We start from the raw sequence: 15,731 nt of genomic DNA on the forward strand, positions 1-15,731 counted from the left end.
AATTTATGCACGATTTTGCAAGTATAAGGCTGATAAATTCACTCACTTATTTTCCCTCTCCCCCCTCTCTCTCTCTCTCTCTCTTCATCGAATATTCAAGTACAATCAATAATTAATTGAATAGAGTGATATATACATACTCGTGGCGATGATCGAGAACATCTTTCTGCTGTTTTTCGGAGAAAAAGTAACGTAAAATATATACGAAAAGCGTCGAGAGAGTGTCTACACACACACAGATACATCGTATCGAAATGGCGATATCGACGAATAATGATTATACGCAATGTTTAACGTACTATGTTCGACAAAATGTTCCACACTCTACACGGCACTCGCGATTATTTCACTCGCGCGCGGAAAATTCACTTTTAGAAGACGGTAATAATCGCGAAAAATACGGAACGATTGGGACCAGTCGCGACGCGTTCCGTGATCACCACCGTCATTCGAAATCTATCGAAACAATCTCGAATCTCGAAGTATCGTGACGTCACAATTACTCAACGGTCACTCACTGGTGTACTGCCGTCGCGTGGCGTACTCTGACGGCGAGAAATCGCACTGAGCGGCGATACCAGGGGTCGCTTCGCGCCGGCGTGGGTTCGTCGTCTCAGTGTTCAGTGTCGCGCGTCTCCTCGCGCCGGTCGCTTCGCTTTTTTGGTCTCGTCCTTACGCACACGTCGTTTCGCAATTTACGCAAGTTAACGTCGCGCGAACAGTTAAAATGATCGCGATGTGAATTTGGCCGCGAGAGGCGAAGTGTTTTTCTCTCGCTCGATAATTGTGTCCGTTTCAATTGCCTCGTACGATCGACAAGGATGCGGCGCGTCACGATTCTATTGCCTCTGCTCTCCTGTATGTGTAAGTAGCGAATCAAGTATAACCGGGCCTCGAATCGCGCCGTGCAGGGTTCTTTCTCTTTCTCTCTCTCTCTCTCTCTCTCTCTCTCTTTTTCCTCCCTTCCAGTCTCCCGCCGATATCAGTCTGTCGGGGGTGAATCACGCGGAGGGAAGACTGTGTCGATCGAAGTTTCCGGCGAAGTTGGCGGCGCGTCTCTCTCTCTCTCTCTCTCTTTCTCGAAATTCTACGCGCGAATCCGATCTCCCCGACCGGTTGCGGACGCGATCCCTTCATCCTTTCTTCCTTTTCTGGTGGCCGACGGTGTAATTACGACTAATTGACTCCGAATCGCGCGCCTCGGCCGAGTCGCTCTCTCGGCGAATCGACTCGGAAAAAAGCGTGAGCGCGCCTCGTAAGCGACGATACCTCCGAGCCGTTCCTCTAATGACTCGACAATATTATTATTCGGGAAAGAGACAGAATATCTCTACGTTTAAACTACGTATATGTATGCACGTAGATATATGTACACATGTAATTGCAAAAGTGAAAAGGGCGCAGTTATCATTTCGTGCGCGAGGAACTTGAAGATATCTGGCAAACGCATCGGCGCGATACGCGGCCAAGCACGATATGTTTCCTCGAGCGTTGTTTTACGCGCTCGTTGCACGCTGTTGTTTCGCGATAAAATCGCGCAATTTGCCGAGTAAAATATTTCATTGTTACCGGTTTGCTTAAGCGTGCAATTAACCATCACGAGTGCGTGATGCATAAAAAGATTTCGGAACATTCCCCGTTGACCTACTCGTCTGTTTTAAAAGAAACATTTTTACTTTTATTATATGCTTGTCAGAGATCTCGAATAATTCTGTACCATAAAAGAGATTTATATATATATTATTTTCTTCATATACATATACATATATACCGCGTATACGTATATCAATTTATCAGCATTAAAAGGATTGCTTCTGAGATATAATACAATCGATAATACTTGTGTAATGCTATAATTGCCGCTTGCAGTTGAATTATAATGCGAGATTGCGCGTTTATTTATATTTCATAAAAAAAAAAAATAATCTCTGTGTGTGCGACAGCTTTCCACTATTTTCTTATATTAAACTTTCATTATGTCATGGAATTTGTGAGCAGGATTACGAATTATTACAAATCTCGTGTATTTTCCGCTGCTAATTTATTTATAAATCTTTTATCTAATTATCAATTACTATAATCAATCAGATGTATTATGTTCACTCCTCTGAAAAAGAACGAAAAAAAGAACGAAAATAAGAGAGAAGAAGACTTTCTCATCGCATGTCCCTATCCTCTATAAGTCAGCAATCTAAACTAAAGAGTCACGAGGGAAAAAAAAAAAAAAAATTAGGTATCCTCTCGCTCCTAAATCGGAGCTGGCCAATTTGCGTTCTCCTCGCGAATTCTCCCTCGGCTCTTACGAAGATTCGAGACCCGAGACTCGAATGGTGGAAAGGATGCTGCCACTCTCCACCATGACGGCTCTCTTCTCTTCAAAGAGGAGGAACCGGTTCGATAGCCGCGCACACCTACACGTAAAAGCGACGAGTGTACGCAGACTCGGTGCACGCGGTGGAACAGGGGTAAGGGGGGAGGGTGGAAAGGAGAGGAGATGGTTGCCGTGTGGTATTACGTAGGTATATACCTAATATCGGCCACCACACGGAGGTTAAGGAAAGGGGAAAGGGGAAGGTTGCGCAAAATGTACGACGGAAGAGTGCGCTATGGTACCCCATGGCTGGCTTCCCCCCGTCCCCGTCCCCCTTTCCCTGCCCACTACTATTCTTCGCTCTTTCATTCGTTCCGTTCCGGCTGTGCCACTCACCAGGACCACTTGCCCATTCATATTGGTCCGGTGCTCCTAATTACACGTCTCGAGTTACGAGAGGAGAATCGGGACGACGACGGGAATTCTGGAGACGTTCCGTGTGCCTCTGAAAAGAAGATAGGGGTAGGACGGAATGTATACATATACACAAGTCCCCCGGCGTCGCGATTCTCGTGCCTTCTCTCTTCTACGTCGACCAAGTCCGACGGCTCTCTCTTTCGTTTTCTTCTCGTCTCTCCGTTGCTCGCCTCCTTCTCCGACTTTTTTTCCGACACCGCTAACATAAGAGTTCCTTTGTGCGAAGCCGCGCACGCGGCGGTTATTTTATACACCGAATGTTATTCCAGCGTGCCGCGTGTAACGCGTTTTCGTGTTCTCCTTGCGCTCGCACGTTATTAGCCGCAACCTTCTCTCTCGTTCCTCTCGCTCGCTTGCTCGTTTTCTTCTCGTTCAGACGTTGCGTGTGACGTCGTCACAGTATACACGTGTCTCGCTGCAGGGAGCGATGAAGAGAGAAAGAAATCGTATTAGCCCTTTGATCCCACGAGCTGCTGAAATGACTCCGGAAAGGAGCAAGGAGAGAGGGAGAGATGCTAATAAAGACGCGGGTGGCGCGTAACGCGTATAAACACAGCGAAACTGACATTCTTTTCCTGGAGACGCCGTCTGGGACACGCGCATGCATTTGTATATATTGCGTCGTTCTTGTAACTGCAACTGTAACGCGGATCCGTATCGCGAATACGTGACATTTGAATTTATTTATATATTCCGATGAATCGAAATCTTTGCGGGCATTTTTTGAAAGTTTCTCTTCTTTAATGCAACTTTTTAAGATTACAATATCTAAAATTTCCCTGTATTTTTTTTCACAAATTTTGTAGAAGATAATTTATATATATATATATATATATATATATATATATATATATATATATATAAATACAAAGAATATATAAAAACAAAGAAATTTTTTTTAAGAATAGAAAAAGGCACTGATAAAGATAAATAAATGAATAAGTTACTTAGTCAGAGACAGATTTATCTGATAATAAAGCAAATAAGTTAACTCGAATAGAATCGATTTATCTAAGGGATGCACTCATCGCAGCTTTCTCGGAAATAAAACTCCCTCATCCGGCTGTTATCGCCTGTCGTCACGTGGAATCATAAGATAAACTCTCTATCGTTTCGGAGATACTCCGAAATTCCAGCTCATCTTTCGGCAGGAAACACTCCTTTCTCCGCTCGACGTCTTTTCCCCTCTTGTTTGGTTTCCCGGCCGCGTCGATTGTCGGACCAACGGCGGTTCAAAGCGTGTAAAACACGCCTCGTCACGAGTGAAGCCTGCGTTTGATGACCTTCGGGATGGAAACACGGGAAGCGTGAATAATATGTTTCGAGGAGCTAACCGCGCGGCGAGAGAGAGAGAGAGAGAGAGAGAGAGATTTCCGGATAAACGACACCGGGCTTTTTAATGAAATCCACTTGCTCATGTTGTCATTATATACATTTTAAAAATGGCACACTTCATACTCTCATCGGTTCCCGCTTTCTCCTCGTTAAACAATTTTTTTTTTGTTGATTTCCGTGAATAGAAACCACGTCAATAGAATAAGTGCGTATAGATCTAATTCTATCTTTTTTCCTGTGTCTTTTTCCGTTATATGTTACATCACGTTACATAATTTTGTTTTGCAGCAATTATAATATTTTGCAATACATTTGTTTTTGCATTACATTTGTTCACTTTGTTCAGCAAGAAAAGTTGTAGTGTCTTCCAACGAAAATGCAAAAATTTTTAAATTTAATTGGAAGAAAATAATTAATTAAGTTCAATAAAAAAGTTATTGGTTTCAATAAAAAAGTAATGGGGAAACTAATTTCCGTGTTTCTTTGAGATATGTAATTTCTTATTTATTATCAAAAAGCAATTATCTGTTTCTTCTGTATCTGAAGATTAAAAATAAATTCTATACTTTGTTCTATGCGTTGCTGGGATAACGCACCTGGAGCTTCAAAGTTAGAAAACTTTTAAAAGTAAAAAACAATAGTGCACCACCCTGCGCGATTGTCTTCATCGCTCCGGGGCATATTGTTGTATAATATTTTATTTCTCTCTCGCTCTCTCTTGCTCTTTCTTTTCCAGGGCAAGAGCGAGCGGTTGCACTTTACCCTCGCTAAAAGGGCGTCAGTGTTCGCCGTGCTCTCGCGTCTCCTCGCCTTCGTTTCTTTTTTTTATCCTCAGTCTTTTCTTCTTTTTTTTTTTTCGTAATAAGTGTGCCTTACGTACGATGTCTCGGCGTAGCCTCTCAGGAGCAACAACTCTCGGGATGAGTTCAGAGTCGCGGAAGCATTCCGAGTGCATGAACTTTACGGTGCTCAGACCGTCTGAGGAAGGCGGTACAGCGAACACAATTATTTGCAGCCAGCAGCGTCTTGCAGAGACCTCAGCACGCGCGAAGTACTCGGCACCCCCGATGAATAGGCGCGGCGATTTTCGCACACGTGGGTGATGCAATGCAAGGGGGCGTTGAAGAATCGGTTGGGGTACGAGGCAAATTTTTCCTTTCACACGCGCGCGCCCGCGCCCGCGAGTCTCGTCGTAACTGACAGCCCGCGCATAATTCATGTCCGCGTGGTTCGCTGACTGCGAGCCGCGTGATAAAGTGCGCATTCTACGTGCACGCGATGAATTATGCATTCGCCGTACGTTACATATATTCGCGCCGTGCTGTTGGGAGCCGTTCTAATTGATACGGGATGGTACAAGTTCCTGCGGCAAAGGGAGAATTGCTGCGAAAGCCTTTTGGGAAATTAGAAACTTATTATTATTGTATATATTATTACTTTGTATATTTTCTTTATAGCTCTCGTTTTTATCATTGAAATTTATTTTGCAGTATAAATTTACTATTACGAGTTAATTGTATTATTAATTTTGTCAAAGTTAGGATCAATCATTATATTTGATTAATTTTAAACAATAAAATGTTTAATTTTTTTGTCAATAAATATATTATTTATTTGATGTGGCATATTTTTTGTATACATTCGATTGACAAATGTTACTATTTGACTTTAGATGTTTTATCGGAAGATCAAATGTCATTTAATTTCTAGCTGTATAGCACAGATGCATTCTTAAACGAACTGTTATTTTATCTGATTTAAACAATACGAATGATTTTATGGAAACGCGAAAAGTTTTTAACAGCTTTAAAAGCGACCTTGCGATTTAAAGATAGTCGTTACCTTAGTCACGTGTACACATCGAGAAAAAGATTCCATAGCATAACGAGCCAAGTTCTGCTTCTATCGGCACAAACTTTCTCCCTTCTAGTTTCATGATGCCTGGAAGAGGGATCGGGCGCCGTGTACCACGAATAATAATCAAGGAGTGCTCCGACGAAAGGGAATCGCGAAACTACCCCAGACTACTATGAGAAAACAACCCCTTGTGTTCGCGTCCAGACGAGTTACTTTCTTGTCGCTTTCGATTCACCGGAAAGAGACGTATAAGAGGAAGACATTTCATGATTGTCTTATGATCTCTTTTTAGAGTCGTTTAAGAATTAAAATAAAAAATCTTTCGATGGGCATTCCGTAAAATACAAAATAATTAAGTTACATCATAATTCTTTTTGTGATATTTTTATTTAATAATTTCTTATTTTCTGCATATTACAAAATTACCGTTAAAATTATACAGTATTTATTTACATTTATACTTATTTTAAATGGCTAATTTTTTGCAAACTAGTCAAATTAATTATCAGTTAATTACAAACTGAGCTTGATTTATTGATCAGCTAGCCAATTTTTAGCAAAGCTTCAGTTAAATAGATTTTTAATCTCGAAAATTTCTATTTTTATCTCTTTCAAATTTTGTTACGATACGTCTCAGCTATTTTACTGTCAGTCGACGATTCTACATATGACACCGTATAGACATCGAACGTGCGTAAGCACTTGGCATCGGAAGACGTAGTCGAAAAATCGGGCCGCTTGTGTAAACGTCATAAAGCAACGTGGCTGCAGCTGTCGAGGAAAAGAGTAAGAGAGAGAAGGAAATGTTTAACTCGGGAAGGAAGGCAATCTCAAGAGTAAGTCGTAAAAGCAGTCGTGTTTACCCCTCGAGGAGGTTTCACGACCAGCAACCAACAGGACTGGCGCAAACGTGCATTCTTTTTTTTTTCGGCGCTCTTTCTCTCTTCTTCTTTTTTCCCTCTCGTTGATAAACCTTGGTAAGGATTGACATCGAGCCGCATTCGGAACGTCTAACGAGCGCGTTGAAAAGATACGATTCGATTGTAAAGCCTGCTGTATTAATTGATTTTCTCGACTTCTCGTCATAATCCGGAAACCAATGAGTGATAAACAGACGATATTTTTCAAAGGTATTTTTCCATAATTTCTGTGGCTGATCGCGGCAACTCGCTTCCCGACGAGACGCGGTCCGGAATCAATGGTTCTTTTGACGTTGCGCGCGCATGAGCCGCAAATCCGGCGTGAAAATGCATATTATCTACACTCAAATCCGTGCATATAATTACAACAACAGATCGACTGTAATATCAATTAATAATGATCGTGTAATTGCTGTAAAACAAAATTTTGCAATTTAGTAACAGCATTCCCGGTTGCAATTTTAGGTTCACAGGATTTATATTCTTCAAATCAAAAGAAAGAAATATTTAGTGGCTCCTAAAATCTATGACACTTTTTGCTTTTCAAGGAATTATGTAATTTAAAATGATAGGACACCGCGGCGGGATTAGATCACAGGAAATACCTGAATCCACAATTATAGATAGGGAGACCAGCAGGGTCCGCTCGAAGATAAATAAAAGATCTAGGGGTCCCTCTGATAGATTTATGACCGTATATTATGGTTTCCACACGGATGGCGGTTAAACTTCATTGCATTCGGGATCACATGATAATATTTGTTACTGGTCGAAATAAATTACATATATGTTTATATATATATACATATATATCATTAAATCGGATGTATATGCTCAAATAAAACGATATTTGAAAGCATAATAAATGATATTCGGAACAAACTTTAAAATACCGAGTAATTCGAATTTATCAGCAGCATCCTGCGTTCTTTCACGAAATTATTGACTATCTCTGTTATTTATTCCGAATAATGGAAATTATTAGTGGCGATTGGGGAGGAGAAATTAAAGGGAAAAGCGCGGATGTTGCAACCGCGTAATCTGAAATTTGAACGCGAGATAGATTATATAGTAAACGAACATGATACAATGTATAATATTTCGTCCATTGCGGCCGCGACGGATTAATTATTCCCAAACATTTCTACAGAGACGCGTAATAGTGGCATGTTGCGTGAACGAGAGATCGATGATGCAAGAGACGGCGAGCAGTCATACACAGATGCACGATGGTGGTGTGAACACGTGTTCCCGGCCGACGGCCGCGGCACGGAGAAACACCGATCGATTTTCGCCCCGGTACACAGGATTTAATCTACATCGGTGCGGCCATTGTATGCAAAATGCGTACGCAACGATCGCCGTACGTAAGCTCGCGAATCTCACGAATTTACGTACGTGTGTGGATGTGTATCGTATATTGCACCTACAAACATCTACATAAACGCGCGCGATTCTCTCCTTGCGCAGCCATTTTTCTCTCTCATTTTTTTTTTTTTTCTTTTACATATTTGATGTCATCCATAATTCTTTTTTTGCTGATATAATAATGATAAAGTTAAACGTACAACGAATTTGGCCGATTTTTAATATTTGCAACCGATCGAATGTTACTTTATTATTAATAAAATGACTTTTTTTTTACAGTCGCACTCTCTCAAGGTCAGGATGGCGAACTTTACTTCTCGGTGAGTCCCGCGGAACATTCAGTTGTTGAAGGATCTCCGGTTCGTTTGAGATGCGAGGCTCAACCGAGCTCGCATGTTAAATACTCGTGGAAAATGGACGGACAGCAACTCGCTCCTAGCCCGCGGAGGCATCAGGTCGAGGGCGATCTTTATATCACCAGGGTCAATCGGATCTTGGACAGTGGAAGTTTTGTTTGTGTGGCCATGCACGAGGAAACCGGCTACTCGATTGAAAGTTCGCCCGCCAAGATTAACGTTCAATGTAAGTCTTATCAAATCTTTGCGCTTATCTTCACACGTTTGCGATACAATTAAACACCGTTCGCTTTTAATTTTATAATTATCTTTGATCTGTATTCTTGAAATTTTGTTTCAATACTAAATACAATATATTATGCACAGAGGAAATTTTAATTTAATATATATTTGTATTATTAATTTTCATATTTTAATTGCATAAACTAATGAATTTAATTTTTTATATTTCCCATCAATTTTCATAGATAATTTTTGTATGTGGCGATTGAATTTATATTTTCACGGTATATTAGATAAATATTTTTTGTGCGAAATTGTAATATATTCATTGCCTGTGTGTGAAATGTCGTTTAGTACGAGTTTTGATTATATTAGTCTCAATTAAATATCTCGCAACGGAAACATTTAAATTAATTAAAGCTTTTCCTGGTAGCGCGGAAAATAATGTGCAAGTTAATTATTTATTTTCATGAAATATGCGCACAGACACGTGCATTACATCGTTAACGAGTAAACGAGCGTAATGCACAACTTGCTCTTCGCTATTTGCACAAAGTTTTCCGTATTTAAAAATATTATTTGACGGTAAATGCTCGAATTAGCTTTAGTGCGCACTTATTTACCATGCATCTGAATAGTGAATTAAATATCAAAGGATACTCATTATTTATGCATCTGGATTAAAAATTAACAGCCTCGTTGCTGTCTATTTCGACATATAATTTCTATGTAATGTAAAAGAAGAAGCTCAGTTAGTTAATTCTGATAGGTTCAAATAACATTTGAGAGAGGATAAGCTTTTTATTAAAAAATACATATTTGTATTGAATGCTAAACTTGAAACGGGAATTATATTCACATACATTACAAGTTTATTCTGATAAGATTTATATAAGTGTTCTATACTATGATAAACAGATACTAAAAATTACACATGTGTGCAGAATTATTTGCAAGAATGTTTATAAAAACAAATTGATATTTTTTGATTTTTATATAATTCCTTTTTGATCAATCTTTATTATAGATTACAATCAGACTGATACAAATAAATCTAAACCAAGTGTGCTTATATCTAACACTTTTTGACTATCAATATCGAATTAACTGAACTTTATTATCGGATGTCTCGATTAACAAGCGGAAATGTGGCTTTATTATTGATTTACGTGCGCGCGTTGTATTATCCGCGTGGAAACACGCAAATTAAACGCTTCTCACGAGAATTTCCGGGACGAGAGGCGAAAATCGGATCTTGCTGGCACTTTGACCACAAAAAAATCAAATTTGAATATAAGACATAATTAACAATAAGTATTAATTTATTGCTAATTTGTTGCTCTAATCTCAAAATTCTTGCTAATTGGTAAAAGTAATAAATGCGAAATTAGAACAACAAATTAATGATAAAATAATACTTAAATTATTCCATCTGATTTTTCTCGTGTCGGGTATACCAGGTTAACGGAGATGAAAATCCGCGTCGGCGAATCGGCATAAACGCTCATAAAGTATACACTCCGCTATTCAACGATGCGACTGCGCCGGCCCGATAAACCGATATAATCCGCCGTTCAGTCGGCAGCGTTGCTTAGTCAACAAAGGGAACCGAGACGATGGTGGGTCGGTCTCGTCATCATCATTGCTCGGGGGATTCGAAAGAGCGAAAGAGGGGCCCGTCGCCGAAGCCGTATCATCGTCGTCACGGTACTTTTTAATCGTCCCGTCTCCGCAAAAGAGCAGATCAAACGCCTCATGCGCAGAAATTACACGGGCCGAATGCGCAAGTGAAATAGGAGCGGTATATAGACGGAGAAAATGGAATCGAGAGGGAAAGAGAGGAAAAACAGTAGGGGAATCTCGCCGAGGTCGCAGAGGGAGAGAGAAATCGATTCGTGATGGGTCGAGAAAGCCACGGCCTCCCATCCATACCCTCTCCAATTATTCGCCCGCGCGACATTAATTAAACAAGATAATTTGCTCTCGTACCGCTCGCTGCCCAATATGGCATCCACGGCTACGTCGGCCTCCTTGCGTTCATATTTTAATGAATACGCCCGAGGGTTCGTTCTAGTTGAAAATATAATTTCGCTGATGCCAAGAGGGAAGAAAAGAGAGAGAAAAATAGAGAGGAAGAGAGACAGCGACCGAGCGAAAAAACATTTATGTATACACTCCCATCTGTGTGAGCATTTTTATGCGAATGCACAAAATGAGGAATGGAAAAGCTTAAAAAAAGAATAAATAAATATATGGATTTGGTGTCTGAATGAGTAATGAAGAAATTTACAGAAAAAAAATACATGTTAGATTGTCGCAAGCGTTAAAAGAAACCGAAGAGAGCGACGCAAGAAGGGACGATGGGAAAGGAATAAACAAGAAGGAGAAACGGTGCGAGTGCATCGTTAGCGTGCCGGCCGCGACTCGTTATCGCATGTATCGCTTCGTAATTACTATTATACGCAGTTGCCAAGCCGAGAACGGTATAGAGTATACCGGGCGAGTGCATTTAGTGCGTGCTTAATATCGTCCTTAATATCGACGTGCCGATTTCATTTAGTAATTGCAATAAATATAGCAACGAATGCGACATTGCATTTCCCGCATTGCTCTTTGTTTCGCATCGCTTTGAGTGTTATCTAATCGACGGAATTTTTAATATTTTAATGAACGATGTACAATATAATTCATCTAACGAGTATCTATATACATATATACGCTATTTTATTGCATTCTCTCCATATATGTTTTTTAATATTTATTGAAAATGAGAGAAAATATTCTCTCATTCCCAAGTATCATATAAATGAATTTTATTTTATTTTTTTATGCAATTTTAATCCATATTGTATCATTTAAAACTCGAAAAAAACAATGAAATAATTTCAAATGAAACAGTTTGCGCGTGACTCTTTATTGCAATGATAAAAACGACAAACGAGAGATAAATTTTGCGAAGAATCGAATATTCGAGTACCAACTACAATATATGTAATAAACACGATATATATATATATATATATATATATATATATATATATATACATATCACTCAAAATTATAAGAGAATTTCTAATTCTCCATGTATTTATGAGAAGACTAATTTAGTTTAACGGTGACATTGACAACATATCCAATTGCTAATTAACCTGTATTTATTATTAATATGGTATTCTCGCCGGCAGCAATCACATGATATTTACGAATGATTATCAATAAAATCTGAATATGATCTTAAAGAAAATAAAGAAAAATTTTTACAAAGAAATTTATTTATTCATTTTTTATTAGTAATACTTAATATGTGATGCTTGTTTATATCATCATATTTATCTTTGGACATTAAGAGATAATATTCGCAGCATATATTATCATATTTTTATTTCATTTATATAATAAAAATAAATAGAATAATTATAATTAATAGAATGCTATATGGCACATTAAACAAAAAATGATAAAAGATAATCACGTTATCATTCTGTAAACTTTATCATATTTAATAAGTATATATGTTTCTTTTATTAGATTTCAATGGAGAAAAAAATATAATGTATGCCGTACTATATGGTGGCGCGCGTGGGATAATGTGCCATATAGTATCTAATGGATTAAGAGGAAATAATACGTATACTTATACTGCAACTTGCACGTGCAAGTTAACCGCGCAAGTATATATTCACGAAGCGTTCGTTACGAAATCATTTTAGTCAATCCTTTAAACCACGCGGTTTAATACCTAAATCTCTCCGTCACGTAGGGAGAGCATGGCGTGCAAGCACGAGCAGCAGTTCTCCCACGTCGCGTATTTTCGTTTCATTAAATTTAATGACTGACTATATTTCGGTGTATCCGGCGACGAGTCCTTTTCGGGACAGTAATTTGCGTTTCGGAGGGGTTTACCGGACGATGAAAATACAGTCTCAGGCAGTTTGGCATCCAGACGCACGGCAGACAACTCTCATCGTTACTTCCCGCTTTTCCCTGGTCGCGACGGAATCAATTAGACAGTCGCTCGGGCGATTGATCGATAAATGCGTCGGCAGAATATTAAATGCGGAACGAGATAAATTACATCTATAAAATTTAGCATCGAACGATGGATTGATGCGCGCGTGTGTGTGTGTGTGTGTGAGGCTACGGATAATAATTACTTAAATCAATTAATGTCGCGGCAAATATCGAGCCATGCGGCAAACGAATATGTCGAATAAATTTATCTGCAATTTATTTGCAAGTATAATAACCTTTAATCAGGTCCGGAATCGGTTAACGTTTCTCATTAACATTCAATTATGCATTAACAACAACGCTGATAAAGTACATCCTGATTCTCGTGCGATTGAAATTCCGACGATTGCAATGGGATACTAAATAATCGTTAATTATCATTCACAACGACATACACGCGACTTTTAATATAATCAATATTAATTGCGCGCATTCGATGATATATTCTATTTCCACGTGATTGGAATCAGTGTTTCAAAATATTGCACTGTTGCAAAATATTGAGGTAAACGATACATGACACAGAAAGATATACGTATTTTGCTCCCGACAGTGAAATAACAATACAAAATTTGTTGAATTCTTCTTTTTTCGTATTGAATATCAATTCGGCGATTGTTTTAAATGTATAAATAAATTATTTTATTTTATTGAACTGTTCTATTAAAAGCGGAAAAAGACGAAAACGATGAATGGAATCGACGCAAATTATATTCGCTTCGATTCTTGTCTCCGAGAGATATATGTCTTCAAAATATAATGAGAAAGGAGATCGTTTCGACTATCTATATATGAAAACATGATATAATGTGCGAGACAAGAAACGGAACAAATCTAAATGAAGACGATCTTATCCTACTTTTATCGAGCCACTTCTATCGAATTTTAACCGATTTAAAAATTTAAATAAAATTTATTGTTGGAGCAGAAATGTCACGCGAAAACGCGACACATTGATGACCGATTAATGCATTAATGTGCGCACAATGCAAATGTGCTCATTACAGCATTATCACGAATTGTTTGGGTACTTAACTTCCTCTTCAGAATAAACTTTCTAGTTATTAAGCCTTCCCACCAATGTCAAGATGTATCCGTTAGGAGGATTATATTATATAATTTTTTGTATAATAATATAATATATAATTTATAATTTATTTTATAAGTGAGTAAGAATTTTATATCTATATCGCAATTTACACATGAGCACATAAATATACAAGTTAAAATTATAAATTGTTAAAAACATTCGCGGATTATAATATTCAAAAATGTAATTAGTTTTACTGATTATTTACACGACAGATTTTAATCGAATAAATCTCGTAATAAATGTTATACTGCATAAGAAAATGAGCGCTAAATTTAAAAACACATATCTAAATTCTTTTATGTATCCCCATTTTTTAAAGAAATTCCAAATTATCAAAATATCAAATTGGAATATTAACGTATTTTTCTGTACACATCCAATTTTAATTTCCATTCTTCAAAAGTCATCTGAACATCTGATGAGCCATCTCTTGAATTTTTATAATATGTACTTGACAGGCGCGTGAATCTATTCCCGGCGCTCCATGCCGTGTAAGCCGTACCTTCCTCTCTTTTTAATTTTCAACCCCTTAGCTCTGACGGTAAGAAATGGGGTAACATGACGAGCAGCAGGATGGAGAGAGACATAACAAACGGCAAGGAAGATCCTTTGTCCAAATAAAAAAAATAATATCTCGCTATGACGGTTAAAAGGTGGTGCGTATCGCAACAAGGGTAGAAAGTTGTTTGGTCTATGGCAAGGGTAAAAAAGAGTGGAGCGAGGGGCGTGAAAAGGAAAGATGGGCAGGATTCAATCGTGTACCTAAGAGATCGTGTCTGATTTATACGGCGCGAGAACACGAATTCGATTGCGTTCTATCTCGACACCTTATACATTAAGGCGTTTCTCTCAAAAGTTGCTACGTTTATTGGATTATTGTCGGCGAATGTATCTGGATTTCTCGTGCCGTTAATCTCGTTATTACTTAGTCGCTTCCGTTTTTATGTGCAATAACGCGAACCAAGTAAAATACGCGTTCGTCCTTGTCGACTGCTTTTACGATGGACTCGCAGATATGTGCGTGCGTGCGTGCATGTATGGATAAACCGAGGCTAAAATGAACACAGAGCATGCACTGTACATTAATTGTACATTTTTTATGATACTTTCAAGCTACTTTATAATTAACATCTTTTTCAAAATTAATGTAATATATTATAGTCTACTTCAGTAATTGAAATATTTCGAACGAGAGCTCGTTTTCTTTTTAGATTTACCTCCGACGATTACCGACGTAATTACCCGAATTTTTCATTTTATAATTTTTTTTCTTCATTAACAGAGATGTTTTTCACTCAATCTTACAAATCATACAAATTAAATTAATCAATAAAATCAATTCATGTGAGAAATAAAGTTTCACAGTTTTTTTAAGTAAACTATATTGGATTTGAGCGAAATTGTCGGCAATTTGATTAAATTCAACTATTTTTTTCATCCGTACAATACATGTTGTGGTCGTAATTTATTCCCTATGAGAGGGGATTTATTTTTCATAATATTAGTGATGTAATATTAATGTAGATGTCTCTTTGTCGTCTCGTTGCAACGCACCACCATGCATAAAGTGATAAAATGCTTGCTCATCCATCATTCCGCGAGCAGCTAATTGGCCGCCATTGGCCTACGGCAGTACGACGAAGGAAACTCTTGAAGAAGCGCGTTACGTGGCTATTAACGTAACGCAAAGTGCCCGCGTACGCGATGATAAGATCCGAAGTGCGTGCAGTCATGCAGAAAAATCTCGTCTTCCTCTGATGCGAGAGGCGGTAAAAGCTCGT

The 15,731-nt window shown here is 38.4% G+C and overlaps 1 protein-coding gene across 3 annotated transcripts in view; it reads left to right on the forward strand.

Annotated features, from left to right (window-relative positions):
• The first annotated feature begins 619 nt into the window (after positions 1–619).
• LOC126849953 (inactive tyrosine-protein kinase 7-like) overlaps positions 620–15,731 on the forward strand; it is a 41,716-nt gene continuing 26,604 nt past the window's right edge. The window contains exons 1-2 of one of the 3 annotated variants that reach the window (XM_050592425.1): positions 620–864; positions 8,548–8,850. In XM_050592425.1, coding sequence (XP_050448382.1) covers positions 822–864; positions 8,548–8,850 — 346 coding nt within the window. In that variant the 5' untranslated portion in view covers positions 620–821. Of the gene's footprint in view, positions 865–8,078; positions 8,264–8,547; positions 8,851–15,731 lie in introns of those variants that run through there. The other 2 variants (XM_050592426.1, XM_050592427.1) reach the window with 2 other exon arrangements.

The sequence above is a fragment of the Cataglyphis hispanica genome, chromosome 5, assembly GCF_021464435.1.
Source record: "Cataglyphis hispanica isolate Lineage 1 chromosome 5, ULB_Chis1_1.0, whole genome shotgun sequence".
In the NCBI taxonomy this organism is placed as follows: Eukaryota; Metazoa; Arthropoda; class Insecta; order Hymenoptera; family Formicidae; genus Cataglyphis; species Cataglyphis hispanica.